The 17,893-nt window shown below is 37.5% G+C and overlaps 1 protein-coding gene across 1 annotated transcript in view; it reads right to left on the reverse strand.

Moving 5' to 3' along the window:
• Positions 1–17,893, reverse strand: part of MACROD2 (mono-ADP ribosylhydrolase 2) — an 890,479-nt gene that overhangs the window by 280,119 nt on the left and 592,467 nt on the right. Inside the window, 1 exon segment of the mRNA XM_069850139.1 lies at positions 16,917–16,947. Within this exon segment, the coding sequence (XP_069706240.1) occupies positions 16,917–16,947 (31 nt within the window).

Consider the following 17,893-nt stretch of genomic DNA (forward strand, 5'->3'; position numbering starts at 1 on the left):
TTTCTTTTGTCCAACAACCCAATACAAAGAGAAAGCTGATCTGGAGAATTTAAATGTAAATTTGTTAGCACCTGTCAGACAAGTGAGATTTAAAGACCTCCACCTAAAAATACTAGGCATATCCAATCTGAGTCTTTAAGTGAAAACTGACTTCCCACCTCAATTTCCTTGTAAATGTGGCCATGTGGCAGCAAAAGGGGTGGTTTATTACAGCATTTTATTAAATTTAGCTTATGTGCATGCTTAGCATGAGATGACCTACACTATACCCAGGGAAAATGATGCTTTTGAGGCAAATCTCCACAACTCCGCACTGCAACCAAACACAGCTAATCCTCTCGGAAACACAACATCACAGGTAGATTAGCAGCAGGCATATGGAAAAGCATTTAAAACTTACTGGATGGAGAAATGTCATTGACTGTTAAGCAATAGGCAAAATAAGGAAAATAAAGGATCTTCAATTAGGGGAAATGTAAAAAGAAGGTGGGTCAGTTCAAAAGAGCTTTTTACATAATCAAAAAGAATATGTTAGATTCAAACTTATGGAGCAGCTTTAGTTAATGTGATTTCCATTAATTTTATCAGATCAAAGTGTCCTCTTTATATACACAATTACATTCAAAGTAGTGTGCATTAACACAACAGCTGCACTTCTCCAGATTGTGAAAAATACCACTGCAGTATTGACTCAGGCCAGGATTATTTCAGCAAATGATCCAGTCTTCCTCACGTATCTGGATACAGAAACTAGTAAAAACCCCACAAAACTTCATGGATGAGGGAATACTCACTGTATGGGACAAAATCTAGTAAAGTCAGAGCAGTTCAGGTGTATTTTATAGAGGTTTTACCTCAGGTATCCTTGCAGGGCTTCTCCCTGAGGGTAAAAAAGCTTGTCCCAGCTTTACATCTCAAAACCGAAAACAGCATTTCATAAACTCTCCTTCTCCCATTGCAGTGATCACAGACAAGACAGCAAATAATGTGTCTAAATTAAAAGAAAACTTCATAGTATTTCCTTGTCTCTGCCTAAGTTTTTCCTCTCAAATTGCCTGCCGATGTCGGGGGGGCTGTGATGAGAGGCAGGGCTGCCCCACACCACATGTGGCTCCAGCTGGATGCAGCAGCCCCGCCACTAAGCACAGCCCAGCCCCACCTCAACACCACTGGAACTTTGGGGACAGCCAGTTTTAGAAAGTGCAAAACAGCACCTGGTAGCCAGGAGTGAGGAAAAAGAAGTGAGAGACAGCTCCAAGAGGCCCTCTTTTGCAGGGCTGGGTGGGATCTTAAGGGTGCCAGGGTGATGCCGAGACTGGGAAAGCAGAGGTGCAGGGCATGGCTGTTGTCTCATATAAACCAAATCCATTCTTACTGGCAATAAATTAATTAATCTCATTTTCCCCAAGTCAAGTCTGTTTTGCCTGGGATGTACTTGGCAAGTGATCTGCCTGTCTTTACCCTGATGCACAAGCTTTTTCATCTTATTGTCCTCAGCACGGGAAGGACACGGACCTGTTAAAGCAAGTCCAGAGGAGGACCACGAAGATGATCAGGAGGCTGGAGCACCTCCCATACGAGGACAGGCTGAGAGAGTTGGGCTTGTGTAGACTAGAGGAGAGAAAGCTTCAGGAGACCTTATAGCAGCCTTCCAAGGCTTAAAGGGAGCGTACAGGAAAGCTGGGGAGAGGTTCTTTATCAGGGTGTGCAGTGAAAGGATGAAGGGCAACAGTTTAAGATGAATGAGGGTAGATTTAGATTAGATAGTAGGAAGAAATTGTTTTACCATGAAGGTGGTGAGGCACTGGCACAGGTTACCCAGAGAAGTTGTGGATGGCTCATCCTTTAACATGTTCAAAGTCAGGTCGGATGAGACTTTGAGCAACCTGATCTAGTGGAAGGTGTCCCTGCCTACAGTAGGAGGGTTAGAATCTTTAAGGTTCCTTCCAATTCAAATGATTCGATTATTCCCCCACCTCATCCTGCTGAGGACTAAGACAGTGGTTGAGTGGGTGTCTGGCAGACAAGGTCAAGCCACCACACTACCAAAGATACCTCCATCATAAAATATTCCGCCTATTCTATTTTTCTTTCACCAAAACACACAATTTAAAACACTCCAAAATGAGGTCACAATAACATGCAGAAAAACTGTGAAAGAGAATGGAAAATAAAGGTATGAGAATTCTTATCCTGGTGAAACAAGCGTAAGAGCTTGTTTTAAAAAAGGAAAAAAAAATAAAGTATTATTTTGGAGAGGTTCACAAGCAGTTCTAGTCATACGTTTTCTAATTAAATTTACAAAAAATAACAATCTCTCATTCCACAAGAAACAAAGTGGATTTTTGTAAGCCAACTGCTAAAGAAGGACCTCCACAACAAAGCAAGAAAACTCACAGTACTGATGAGTGAAAAATCAATGGGATCAATATCTTTGCTTGTTTAATTTATACATATTTACATGAGCTTTGCAAAAGCTTGATGCTTATGCAAGTAAAAGCTACTGAACTTACAGTAACCACCTAGAGACAGGAAAAGAATAATGGACTGAAAGTTTGTAGGGTTATGCCATTGGAAGTTACATTACTACTTAAAATTACGTCCAAAAACAAGCAAAGTCACTGTTGCTGTTTAAAATAGCTAATAATAAATAAAAATAAATTATACTAATGTTGCAATACATAGTAATAAAGCCATGTTATAGTCAACATATGTCCGGCACTCAGTATTTAACTTAAAAGTATTCTAGGATTAGAGAAATTAAAAGGGTACTATCCACAGTATCATCTAATGAAGACAGATCGCCAAAATTCAGAAGGGTCAAAAAAGGAGGATTTGTATTGCTCAGAAAATAGGAGATTATTATTAAACTTCTGCCACACAAAAAATATTTGAATAATCTGAATGACTGATTACTGCAAGGTATCTGAGTTCACATGAATGCCACAAGAAGGGAATTTGATTCAAATTAAGAAGCCTTCTCTGCAATAGGAATTTAGGAAAAATTTCTCTGTACTGATTTAAAGAGCAGGAAGGAGAAAAAAAAAATGCTAAGGATACCAGACCAGCTTACATAGACAGTTTCAAAGCTGGTTAGAACACTATTTGAAGAAAAAGCTAGTGTGCTATAAGAGCGCAGTAGAGTGCGAAGTCAACAAAAGAAACAATGCATGTGGGAGCTTCTAGACATTTCTTGTGCTGAAATTTTAATATGGATCTTGTTTTCTATCAGCTCCCATCAGATTCCATACATACCTTTCTCATATTCTGTGTATGAAAGGGTGGGATAATACCACCCAGTACACACTGGAAATAACTGATGATTCAGGACTGAGGTACTTCTGAAAATTCAGTAAACAAAGGGAAAAAGCCCCAAGCTACTTTTAACAAAGCAAGTTCAGAGCATGGAAACAATCGCCTTCCAAGTCCAGTTCTAATAAGCAAAGATGCTACTACCCCAAAGAGCTTGTCTCTGCCCCCAGGAGTTACTCCACACTCAGACCTGCTAGCTGTTTGTGTGAGCATCCTTTGCTTTGGTTCAAATCAAGTGGCATGCACTGCCTTTAACAGTTTCAAAATAAGGTGGGGGTTTTTTTTTCCAACCACAGTCCTTGGTACTGAAATGGATTAGCAAGCATGTGGAGTGACAGACCTGGGGAGGCTGCGACTCCTGGCATGGGCTGGGCTTAGAGAATCTGCAGGATGAGCACCCTCACAGAAGGTGGAACTGGAGTAGCCAAATAGTGCTTTAATAGGAATGTCTGGGTGTTTTGGTGGTGGTGGGTCTGGTTTTGGCTTCTTTTCAGGTTTGTTTTGTTGGGGGTTTTTTGTTTTGTTTTTTTTTTTTTAAGCAAAGTGTCTTTTAAATAACTGCATCCAATGTGTCTTAATGTGACAATACTATCTTAAGCATTGAAAATTATAGGCAGATAATTCAGGATTGGATTGAAGTGCATGATTATCTCCTAGTATTTACTAAGTGGATATTTAGATTTGTTGCAAATAAAGAGGTAGAGAGTTTCATCACCAGTTCTGACATTTTAGGGGATGAGAGGAGGCCTGTAATTTAGAGATCCACAGACATTAATGTATTTAGTAGACAGTGACAAAAACAGGCAATAAATACAGCGTAACCTAAAGAGCAGTGATCATACATTAAAAGTTACAAAATTAAGACTACAGATGAAATTCAGGCAGAACCATTTTGTTTAGTAAGTAGAAAACCAGTGAAATATGTTGACAGTAAGAGTCATAAAAGCAAATAATAAAAATAAGTAGATTAAAAAAATTGTGGAGGTAAGAGAAAATTTAAGACACCAAGAATGATAAAATGTGGAGGCAAGGCTGAAATATATTCAGCGCAAATATCAAGGTGACCTCTTCCTAGCTAGAAGCTTTGATACCATGAAATTTCAATAATTTGTGAAAATCGATCTATTCAATAAATATAATTCATTATCCAGTGTACTTTTTAAAAAGTAGATAATTTCTTAAAATCATGTGTATTTAAAGATACTATATGTTTATGAACTCTTAAGTCTATGTTTTATTGGCATAAGTGCTGATGGAGAAACATTTCTATTTATTCCTTTTCAGAAAGTGTTCTACTTAGTTAAGGTCAGCATAAATGCCACATAATCAACATGGGAAACTCAGAAGAAGGTCAACTGCTAAGAAAAGAAATCTTCAAAACATGAAACAAGTTAAGAAAGAATTCAGAAGTTAATTCTCTACCACAAAATTCCACAACTAGACTGCCTTTGGTGAGACGATTTTATGTTGGTATTATTAAAGAAATTCAATATTAGAGCAGTCGAATATTTTTATATCACTAGTGCACAATTTTGAGAAACACCAACTGAAATTACACGTGAAGAGTTGATAAAACCTGGTGTATGCATATAAATTAAATAGGTAGAGATTTTTGTGCATTCAGATTTGTCCTTTCTCCACTTCCTGGTTGCCAAGCATGGCAAATATTATACAATCGCTGTTTCTGATTACCTATATTGAATAAATTGGTGACAACTCATTAATCAGGCCATATAATAGCAAGACTGGAATAAGGTTCCATAATCTGAAATCCTCCTTAGGAATGACATGGAAGTATTGCCGATGTGCGCCCTCATTACCTGCATTATGGGTCACAGTTAAAACGGAAAGAGCTTCGAGCCTTACATCTTCCTTTGCAAAGAGCCTACTATATATCAGTAAACTATTGCTGTACTGAAAACCGTACTGTCAAATATAAGTAAATCAGCACGTATGAAGTTAACAGCAAAATTTTTTTTTTTTTAAATCTCTCTTTTAGAAAAGATTCCTAGAGGACTGTCCAGCATGGTCAGTATGTAAGTAGCATCATTTTTTTTCCTCTGCATAGTATTCAGTACTGCAGAAAACACAGCAGTTTTTCTTCCCTCTCTCGCTCTGGGAAGTAGGCTTTATTTTTCTAAAACGGACAAAAATCATCTTCTCTTAATTAAGCCATGCCTGTTTAGCAACTGAATTGTTCTTTTCTCTCATTCCTAAAGCCAGAAATACACCCAGAAGACTACAATCAACTAGCAAATATAGCTCAAAACATTGTTGGGCTTACAGCAGTAATGTTCTTAATGGCACTCTGCTAAAAAAAATGTTCTGGACCCATAATGGTCTGGTATATTGTGTTTACTAGCTACAACAAAAAGAATGGTTAAAAACCTATCAGTGGCATAATGTTTAGCACCTATTATGGACACAAGTATAACTACCTTATGGTAATTAAAGGCATAAGAAAATGATTAATGTTCTGAAGCCATAAAACTGTATCAGTCGAAAAGCTATTATGATTGCACTGTCTACAGCTTACAGCCTACACTGGGCAATTTACGCTGATATGCATCCTGCATAACACTGATACTCATTTTTTCCAACATTGGATAATGAACTGGTACATAAAATTTAAACTACATACCACACACTGGTCATCACTGGAACAGTCAATTTACTCTTATTCTGAGGATGCAGCTCGGTTTTTTTCAGGTTAGGTTCTAGATCTTCCTATTCTGTGTTTTTCTCATGAGACTGCTGAATATTTCACACTCATCTTCTCCATTTTAGAAATAAACTTTTGATCATAAACATTGAGAAACAGGAAAATGAGTACAGAAAATATGATATCCAGCTGCTCAGCCCTCCCCACTGAGGATCAGCATAACTTTATTTCACTTTGAACAGTCCTTCCTTAACACATGACCTGCAAGCACTACTCAATTTGACTAAGCGAACCAGAATTTGTTTCTTTTTGACAGAACAAGTCGCAATGTGAGATGAAAGATAATGTTTCCATATAGGACACTTCCAACTCCTTGAAAGTGAAGGTTTAGTGTTCTTATTTCAGAGAGAAATTAAAATAGAAGGGGACAGAGTCTTCTACTGCCACAGAACCAGATACAGTAAATTATTATCCTATAAATAGTATTACATGTTATTTCTGTTAAAGGGTTCTTTCAAACGTCACAGAGAGAAGGGAAGATGGGGGAAGGGAGAGTGATATGCTGCATTGTCCAAAACTAAATTGGAAAAAGATAGATACAGTTTATCATCTAGTAAGCACTCCCCTGTCTTGTATATAAGTAATATATTGAAAGGAATAAAGAGAGACACACTAATAGTTTACAAATCAGACTTTAAAGTAATGTTCTTTCCAAGGGGCTAGATACTCTTTCAAGAAAAAGTAAGGTAACAGAGTCTTCCCTGCCTAAAATGAACATTTTAGGAAATGTATGATACATTGCACCAGATTTATCTTTGCTGATGTCAAAGAAGTTTTATTCAAAGTAAATAGGTTCAATTACAAAAAGCTACAGTTATTCTTCTAAATGCAATGGAATATTTCACAGCTAGTGCAAACCAATATAGCTTCTCTGAAACCAAGGTATATTGACTTACTCCAGAATGACTTTAGCTCTGTTGCCATTATAGTTACCAAATGAAAACCTAAAATCATAGCAATAGATATTATAAAGAACATTATTATGAGTAGGTGAATTAAAATAAGGTTATATTCCAAATGTAACCCTGCCTTGCGTATGCTGCACCATTACATGAAGTATGTAAGAACGCTATCTATAAAATAAAACAATAATAAAAGATCTACCAAAAGATCTCAAGTATTTGCCATAGCTGACAGAATAAATCTAGTTCGTTAGGCTTCCATTTTTTCTTTTCCAGCTGGAACCAACCTATGTATGTTCTACACCCTGGAACAACTTCAGACACTAGCGATCATCACTCAGACCTGCTAGCAATAATCACTGTTGTGGCAGCCTTCTTGTGCAGCAATCATAATACGTCCACCCAAACCAAAAACCCACTTTGATTCCTATGGGATCAGACACACATGACTCCCCACAACATAATTTAGGCTGTGCTCTCTCCAGGGATGTTGTAAGCCACTGAGCAGCGATTCTGCCTCCTCAGGACTAATCCAGGCGTTGCCCATCCCACAGCAGTGATCGATGAGGTGCCGGGTGGCACTCAATAACCTTTATTGTACCCGCCAAACCCTAGCTCTGAGAGTGAACAGTTTGTTTATGGGTGGCGCTAGTGACAGGCACACCAAGAAGTCCCCTCGTTCAGTCTAATGGGGTGAATTGAAAGATTAGTCTGTCATGCAGGCAAGAGGCCTCATTTTTCTTCTGTGCTACATAGGTCGCCCCCTTCCTGCAGCCTGCATTTGATTGTGATTAATTTGTCAAGGCTGGCTACAGCATGGAAATGAAGAAATGGATTGCCAATTACAGTTAGTCTTCTCACAGAATACTCCTCGAACGTGTGTTATTCTGCAGTAGTGGCAGCTCAGAAATAAACTCAAATCAGCTGTATTGAGCAGAAACCTGACCCAACATGTATTTTAAAGCAGAAGGTGACTTTCCCCACCCTCCTCTCTAACCAGGTCTTCAGTAAATGGTTCACTTCTATCCTGCTGGCCTAGCAGGTACACAAAAAGGCCATCCACATTTATTTTTGTAGTCACCTTGTTAAGATGTACTGAACTTCTGACTTAACACTCTTCAACAAGGTGCACAGTTGTTTCTGAACGTCTCACTCCGAGTAAGCCTGAAGGGGAATCTAATATGTATACCATTACTGCCAAGTAAACAAAACCAACAAGGACTCTGCTCTTTTCAGAAGCTCTTAAAAGCATTCTTTCTCCTGAGTAGTCTTTACAGAAAGGTAAATTTTGACTCTTGCTGTGTTTCCTCAGTGGTAAGGCTCACGTGTTCTCATAAGCTGTTTAATATTTCATTGATCTAGACAACTAGCTTAAATTGAATAATCAGGTCCTGATAGATTAATGAAATAGGAAACAATTCCATAATGACCTGATTTTTTTATTAATAATTATTAATATGGAATTTGAGAAATAATGCCTCAGTTCTGACAATGTATGCATGCAATTCATTTAATGCATGGACACAATCACCAGCAAATTACTCAAGTTGCATGAACTCAAAGGGTGCGTACAAATCTGTTACCTTAGAAATTCAGTTAAAACCCCTTTCCCCAATAAAATACGGACCACCGTAATAAATGCTTCTTTCTGTTGTAATTCACTGTACTTTTTACTATTCTCTTCAGACAGAAGAAAGGTGAATGTGTTTCCAACAGTCAGTGGTACACAATGGCTTTAAGCACGTTCTGAACCCCAAAACGCAGCCTTCTCTTCCAGGTCTGAGATGGCCTTCCATTAACACAACCACCACCAAGAACTATGGTCTGCAGAACACATCTTAGAACAGGATCCTGGCTTAGAAACAGGATTAGTGATACATTACATTGAATCATCCAACTGTACTGTTCTTCTGCCTCAGCAACAGCTGCCCTTTCCAATGATATATGGCAGTGTTCCTGTCTAACAAACATGCAGAAAAATGACAACACAGTGAATGACCCTTGGAGACAGAGACACCTTTAAAGTACTTTGATAAGGCTTAGAACAGCAAGTCTATTCTGTTGATCTTTTCTTTCATTTCAGGAGAAAATATTTGCCCTACTAGCAATACATTTTTACTTTCACAGGCCACCTAAAAGCACGAATATTCTCACACGTACTTCTTCCATACTTCTTGAAGCAACTAGACACCAAAAATAAAAATGAGAGATGATCTTAGTAATGTAAATTTATGTATATAGTAACTTTCTGTATTTGTACTGCAGTGGTATTTAGGATCTCCAACACTGACTAGGTCCATTGCAACATATATAAATACACACAAAGAGACAATGTCTGCCATGGAGAACAAAAATAGGACAAAGAAGGAGCAGCCCTACAATATTCTGTGGCCAGACCTATCACTGTGCATTAGACATAAGGAAAGAATGAGATAAAGGAGAGGTTTTCCTAAGGGATTTACATCTTAACACAGTCACGGAAGTTCAAAAAGATAAAATTAACACCTTTGGGGTAAGACTAATACGTATAATATCACATCAGAAATATTATTCCTAGTCAACGTTAGTGTCTCAGAGCTTTTAAAAGCTACTTAATGACACACAAGCACAGACTAGTACGACTACTCGGTTCTCACAGAGTAAATTTTAAGCTGATAGCGTGACTCAGTATCAGCTTCAATACACTTAACAGTTTTCATTTGTAAGCATCAGATAAAACAACTGTACAGTATTAAAGTAATTGTGGGTGATATTCAGGACAAAATCTTGCCCTAGGCACTTTCTAGATCTTTCCCCAGCTGCTAACGTATAGGTAATGTGTGTTGTATAACTGAGATTACTTACAGGACTAGTTATGCCATAGTGCATACGTAAATTAAATTGTCACTAGTACAACGTATCAGCGCTAAGGCAAGTTTTCAAATCCAGAAGTAGTTTTACAGCTGTCAAGATAATACCTATTCTTCTTTAAATGTATTAATTTTATATTAAGTTCCTCCTTTCAAGGAAGCTCAGTTGCATCATGAAATTTGACTGAAACCATTAAACTAGCTCTTCTCGCACGTTTAAAACTCAGAGGTAACATACTTCATATACACCATTTTCCGTAGAATTGGGAAGGCATGAAAAATATGTTCTTATAATAACCAAGTTGTCACGCTACATTTAATCATGAATATGCTGGCTTCTTCCACGATGCTGTGGTATGTTCCACACTCATTCAAGCCAGTGCAAATGGATAGAGGTCCAAGTTTAGTTTTAGACACATGCTCTTTTCTGAGGGAAGGGGCGAGATTAGACTAAAAAAACCAAAAAAAAAAAAAACCAAAAAACAGGATAGTAATAATTGGGCCTTTTAGCAAGAAATATTCTTATACTTCATGTATCATGTTAACCATGATGTCTGCAGGACAAGGTCCGTGCATCTTTATTTTCTTACTTAAATTCATTTCTTTCCAAATCAGCTTCAAAGAGTTTTATCTCTTCCTGATTGTAAAGCCACAGGAGACGCACATAAAATTATATCATTGACAACAGCCAGGAAAATTTAGAAATGAAGATTAAGTGATATTGTTGGTATATTAACAATACAGATTTTTAACTTTCATTGTGGTAAATGAGACATTTTTAATTCTTTGAACAGAAAATCACAAATACCAAAACAAACATCATATCTGACCAGCTGAAGCCCTGCTTGTGGTATCAGCAATGGTTTTTGAACGCCAGAGATCTTTTACAAGCCTTTTAGGCTTTACAGAAGTCTGCCTGGAATAATAATGGAAAATACAAAAAGTGAAAGGAAAAAGTGGAAAAGTGTCCAAAATGCAATGTGGTTTTGATGCCTTTGGTGGTGTTAGGGCTTCTTCTTCAACAGTCTGCGTTATCTACACAGGTCACTGCAAAAGCAACTGGACATGAGCCATTCTAGGAGCTTCAAGATGCAAGCTCCTGTGAAATAAGAACAAAAGAGCACACAAACAATTGTTTCCTGTAGAACAGAACTGAGATAGTGTGGTTAAAAAGCACGGGCAGAGGTTGCAAAATTGAAGGGGGCAACGAATATATGCAAAATTGAACTCAGAACAGCAAGTCTAACAGAGGATCAGTGCTTTCTGGACATTACAAAGCCTTAAGTTCTTCATGCTTCTGCCAGTTTTAATGGAAAAAAGTAACCACATAAGCTCTCTATCTCTTCCTAAAAAGAAAAGGGAAAAGACAAAAAGCAAGGCCATGAGACAACTAAGTATTCAGAGTTCAACAGTCTAAGCTGTTGAAGGGAAATTTTTCGGGGCAGTCACTAAACACTGTTTTAATGAAGGTCAGGATTTGTCCTCCAGTGTTCTGGTGAAATACTGTAAGTTTGACCAGTCAGCAAGAACTCCAGAATAGATAAAATTCTAGATAGTCTAACTACAATATTCATAAAATGACAGTTTCCACTGAAAAAGAGAGCTTATTAAGTCTCTTGTCTGGAATGAGTTTGAGCTGCTCTTTGCTAAATATGTCATATGAATGTTAATTTTAGACTGTTGAGAGCCCATCGATTTATACTTCTCAGTAATATTTTTAGTGTTTAAAATATAGGAAGGGACCAATTAGTATCATGGACACTATACTGTCTGAAATAAGAACACTGTTAATTAATGCATGCAACAAATTTTTATACAAGTAGTAATTAAATTTCTAGGATTACTTGAATATTATAATAGTAATTTCATATCTGCTACTATTATTAATTTTAAAAATAATCTCAGATAACTGGTGAACAGTCCCAGAAGAAGTATCAAAAAATAAGCTATTGTTTATCTTCATTTTTGCTAAAATATTACATTACACAAATTATGGAGTAAATAATAAAACAAAATTAACTGTCCTATGAGTTACAAAAATGACTACTGTAACCACACAGCACAGTCAAAAAACCTGATGCAGTCAGCCTTGAGGAATGAGGAACTGCTAATCAGGTTAAAAAACTGACTTAGTTAAGAGACATTCTTCTTACTGGGAATTTTCTTTATATGACCTACTGGATCTTATTTTCTTTTTTATTGTTTTTCCCATCACAGAGAAATTACATGATAATATCCATTTTCCTAGTTCATCATAATCGACACCACAGTATTCAAATGCTGATGATCACATACAGCATCAGGCCACTATGACGGTTACAGGGACTCAAAGCACCAGACTTGAGATAAATACAAGGCTGCTTCCAACTTACTTATTAGACATTTGTGTATGGTGGCTCTGAAAAATTTGCAGCTAACTCCTTCCTTGGAAAGATGACAGTGCAACCCTTATTAGAATTGCTCATTAAAGAAACAGATATCTTAGGAATGAAATGGCAACAGAAAATGAGAAGAAATGGATGAGAAAGATGGAAATAGATTTTCTCAACCTTTAGCCCTGTGTCAGGAATTTATTCTGCCTTTGAAAACATTTGGTTTAGTCTTCTGACTCAGATTTGCAGTGCGCATTTATAATCCTTCAGTAGCACACCTGTCAGTTAATCCCTTGTTATAATCTATTTTGAATCACTTCACAGGGAGAAGAGATGATGGATACATTCCCAGTACTCCACGGATTGGCAGGATGAATCATTCTTTGGAGACCTAGGAGGACGTACTGGAGGTCAGGACAACTGTGACATGAGCTGGCACTAGACCAAAGCACCTCTCTCCCCAGATAAAGACAAAGCAGAGCAGAGGATCTGTGATACCTCCATGCATCCTGCCTTCACAGTGTATGACATGCTATTTCCTATCCACACTGCATGCTTTACTCTTTTTTCTTTTTTCTTTCCTTGCTTTCTAAGCTTGCTTTTTAGACTCTCCTTTAGCAACACATAATAAATTTAACTTTGCAATGTTTTGCCATGACCAGGCCAAAAGATACAAGTATAAGTGGCCTGATTCTAAAAGAAACAAATCCTACTGCACTGTAATAAAGGTGTTTAAAATGTGGTGAATCTGTACATTTCCACTGCCCAAATCACCACAGACATACTGCACTTTCATGGCTTTTGGTCTTTTTCTTTCCCTTTCTCTCTCCATGTTTTTAAAAGAGCTGCCAGAAAGCATAGATGGTATCGTTTTAGTGAAACTTAAGCTATGGTAAAATATACAGCCACACTGATGTAGAAACAAAAAGAAACACCAACTGGAGTCCTAAAGTTTTATCTTTCCCACCTTCTTTCCTTTTTTCCCCCCCTCTCCTTTAAGTTTAAAATAACACTTAAATACTTGCTTACATTGCCAGAAAGCAGCTTATGTTGCCAACATAATTATCCAGGAACAGAAGCCAAACTCTGTATTACTGCAAAATATGTAGTCCACCCCATAACTACCTCTCAACCGACTACATGAGATTCTTGTCTTCTTATATCCATCTGCAGAGCCTTGTTTTAATTTTGCAGCCCATAAGGTTTGTAGTACAGTATCAGACATCCTTGATCACCTTGCAGGCTGCAAACACCAGAATTTGTGGATAGCTTCTTATAGACATGATAATGAGGTGCTCTTCCTCAAAATCTACTAAAGTAAGTTGTTTTTTTCTTTCCTTCTGGCAGTACCTCAGGCATAACAAGTTGATAATTATGGGGAAAAGTGCACGCGTAAATGGTGATTCACTGCGTATAGGGTGAAAATCTGACACACTACAACCTAAAACAACACTTTCTATGCTCTGAACTACAGATTTGCCTGTAGATTTATTTTTATTACTCTTTAATTTTCTTTTAAACAGAGAGTAAAATAGCCTCAAAAGGGGAAAAGAGATAAAATGTAAGAAAATACCTAAAAATCTAACTGGCCTACAGAAAAGCTGTGATAAGGTTAAGATTGCACTCTCTCTTGTGTTTGAGTATTATTGAACAGCTACTGAGGATCTGTAGCTTGATGCTCCAGTACCTCCTTAATGATATGGGAGTGATGCAAGACCTCTATACTCCTCCTTAAGCACTACTAATGAAACTTCATGCTCTCAATATAAAGGAAAGCATTTATTGCAAAAGAATATAGTAACTCGGGGATCCATAGGGATACAAGTCTTCACAACCTTTTCTTTCTTAGACTATTTATCAGTTCATAAGCATATTAGAGATGACAGGGATCTCTTAGGAAAATATAGAACCTCTTTTTTTTGTTGTTTTCCAAAATGCCTGTTGGTAGACCCTTACTTGTTTTGCAGTCCTTACAAGCATTCAGCATTGGTTGCATTCTACTTCATTTTTAAAGATTTATTCCCTCGTTTGAAGCTATCAGACTTCTAGAACAAAGATCCCTCATAAGTAAATTTGTTGCCAGTGCTCTTTAAATAGGACCACACTAAAATCTCAAAGTTTTGGCACAGTGCCTTAATGGCAAATGGCCTTCTCAGGGCTTCAACTTGTTCAAGCTGGAACATCCACAGTACTGTGGGTGGAAATGGAGTGCAAAGAAGGTGACTGGGGAGGAAAGACAGACCATTCCTCTATCCAACATGCTCTCATGAAAAGTAATGCACCCTTAGCCAAAAATTCAAAGACAGGCTGGCTTGCTTGTTTCTTCCTAGTTTCCTTTTTATAAGAGAAAAGGAGGGCTCTGCAGTGATGCAAACAGGAAACAACTGCTCTCCAGAGAAGCGCGACTACTTTCTCCTAATAATAATAAAACAGAGAAGCAATCTAAGCATTTACAAGAATTTGGAACACAACACAATCCAAATTCTTAAAGTGGATACACTCAGTTGAACTCTTGAAAATCTGTCCACTTCTATTTGGAGATGAAACTCGATTCGCAGCCACGGGTTTTGAAGCGGCAGAATTTGTTCATAGGGATCTGAGGTGAGAAATCAAGGCTGTATGTTCCTTCAACACTTTATTGGGATAGACCAGTGTTAACTGCACAGTACATACAGCAATACTCATCAGCTAGGCCACCAGGAAAGAAGTTGATCTACTTGCTTGTCTAGACACTGACTTTATTCAAAGGAATGTATGTGTATAGAGGGGAAAATCCCAAGAAAATCAGAAACATGAAAGCATAGCTTTGTGGGTTTGGGGTGTACTTCAAACCTCAAACACAATATCACAGAGCATAATTTTAGCACTGCAACTGCTGTCAAACATTCTTAAAAATGTTGACGCCTGAAACCTGATGCAGGTTGCCTATTTAATTACTACTCTCAGGCAGTATGTTAGAGTCTGGAAAGAAGGTTCTTCCCTTCTCTCCCCCCAGCTACATAATTTTTTCATTGAGGAATAGAAAGCATTTATTAAAACATAAAGAGTAAAATCAATTAGAGATTATATTCCCAAAACAAACAAACAGAGAAGCGGCCTCAGAAAGCCAGAGTATTTTAGCAGAAATATGCCCTAATTCATTTCCAATGGCGAAACCAGCAAACTGTACTGAAACAGCATCTGCCACAAAATATAGTGTTTCAGTAATGCCACAACTTTCCAGTTAAAATCAATACTAATTCAAGAAAAGCATCCGTTACCTCAGGAGAAAAAAACTCAAGATTCCTACCAGAGATCCTTTCTAACTTTCTAGTAGAGGCCTTCACGGAACCAAGTTCCTCATCTGCTGAGACCTTTTCTAGTAACTATACCAATTCTAAAATAAGATGAAGTATTATTGTTCGTACATCCCACTTACTAGTAATTTCCATATATTTACACCATGTATTGACTGTTTTTGTAAACTAATAACATAATGTGTCTATGTTAAGATGTAAAAATCAAGATTTAAACCAAAGGGTTTAGAAGTAAAATGCAGAGACAACCCAAAGTTCAAGAGGTGGATCTGAACTGAGGACTAAGGCAGAGCTTTATCTGAAACCTGATTCATATTTAGTGGCTTCTAGTGTCTGTTGAAACAGCATCTGCGTGTTCTTCTGCAATAACTAAAGTGTAGATCAAGTAGAAAAGGATACAGCACCTAAAGTAATTCAGATTCTACCTTCTAAAGCCTAATTCAGATTTACAATCATTAAGCATTTTAAATAAGCATTTTAAATAAGAGGTCCTTGAAAAAGAAGTAACAACTCTAAATATTACTGTCATTGTTTTTTCTTCCCCTTCATCTGATTAGTCAAAACTGAAATTAACTTAACAAAAGATACTGTGTGCATGTAGCAACAGCTATGACATGCTATGGCGGTACATGACGACTGTATTATTAATTGCTGCTTAGTGTTTTTCTCTAAAATCCTTGAATGGTACCAGTAATTCAAATAACTACCATTTGTACACATTTACTGAACCCAAACAAAAGAAAAATAAGCCTACATTATTTTTAAAGGTAAAAGTATTTTTTAAAAAAAATTGAATATCCTCTCATAAATTTCTCCACATTTTTTTAAGTATTGAACAGCTCTTTTTCTTCCTTCAAATATCACACCCAGTTCTTCCACAATGTCAACCAAAAAGCAGCTGACTATTAGTGATGGATTGCCTTTAGACTACAACAAAGCAAGCGATGAACTTTTATAATAACCCCTTCCCCTCCAGTTCTTGAGGCACTTTTAATTTGCATGTAAATTAATAAACTAAAAATGTGGAAGCACAGTGCAAGGGAGCCAAGATGGTTCTGTGTTATTCTAGCAAGTTTGCTTGAGGAAAACATACTTTTTCCTCCAGTCCTGGGCACTGAGAAGTCTTGCTTGCTTGCCTTCTGGATGGAAAATTTTGTTAAAACCCTTATTTTTCCCACTGAAGCCACAACAGTGTGTTCAAGAATTACCAGAGCTGCAGAAGTGTGGTCACAGTTGTGCGCCTCAGCTCACAGGCTAAGGGTTGTACAACAGTATCCCACTTAACAGCACACTAGCATCCAGTCAAAATCAAAAGTTTCGGGCCTTTGTTATTTAACACAGTATAACTAGATTCACAAGACAAAATGAGTGACGAGAAACCTGAAATGAAATATCACTGTTTAAAATAGTAACAATGGGAAAAACTGAGTAGAGCAGTACGTGACATTTAAGGTCTTACTTACCATAAATTCCTGTTGAAATACAGGGAAATGCCTGTAAAACAAATGAAAGAAAAAAAAAAAGTCAGTGGGATTACTGTTTGCTGAACTTTTTATCAAAACCAAGGGTATTTTTAAATGCCTGTTTTTCAACACCCAGAGATTACATGTAGTAGCCTTCACTGCTACGGTAGTCAATTCATAGGCATTTTCATGTCATTATATAAAACATAAACCATATGTTCTCCTAGCTGCCATGTTAATAAAGCCACATTCTTTTTCTCATCTTGAGCTAAAAGCAACATTTGAGACAGAATCATTACCAAAACTGCCTTTTGAGCTACAAATGAATGCTATGAGCTAAAAATTAACATCATAAGCTAGCATGGTAGAAAAAAAATGTGATATTCCTTGGGTAGAGTTAGACAATGTTTCTTCAGTAGTAAAATAAGACCAGCCAGTTTAAACCTTGCCCTGCCCTCTCATGCCTCTTTGCCATGCCCTCATTCACTATTTGTTTCAGAGTCTTTAATTTTAAACTGCAGTTCTTTCAGACATGTGGTTTGCGGTGTGACCTAACACAGCTGTACCAGTACAAGTCAAAGGCTTGCAGACTAGTGCAGGGAGAGGAGCTAGAAGGTGCTGGGTGAAGAGAAAGGGTACATTTTTGGGTCAGCTTGGACAGCTGAGAAAATGCATTATGCAACAAAGGATGGCTATATACACAGTGCCAGCAAGAACAACAATTTACATTTCTCCTAGCTGTATGTGTTTTCTAGAGATCTGCATTTCCATGAGCCAGAGGCAGTTTTCTACCAGGAGAAACCAAAGCTGTACATGGTTTCACAAGAGAGACAATTTTCTTTGTGTGCAGTTGATATGGGATATCACCTTTGCCTCCTGCCTTTGGACTGACATCGAACACAGCTCAAAGGTACAAGAGCACCTGGGACCAAAGTCTCAAATATCCACCCTCAGACTCCCTCCAGATCCCTTGGCAA

Source organism: Phaenicophaeus curvirostris, chromosome 2, assembly GCF_032191515.1.
Source record: "Phaenicophaeus curvirostris isolate KB17595 chromosome 2, BPBGC_Pcur_1.0, whole genome shotgun sequence".
Taxonomy (NCBI): Eukaryota; Metazoa; Chordata; class Aves; order Cuculiformes; family Cuculidae; genus Phaenicophaeus; species Phaenicophaeus curvirostris.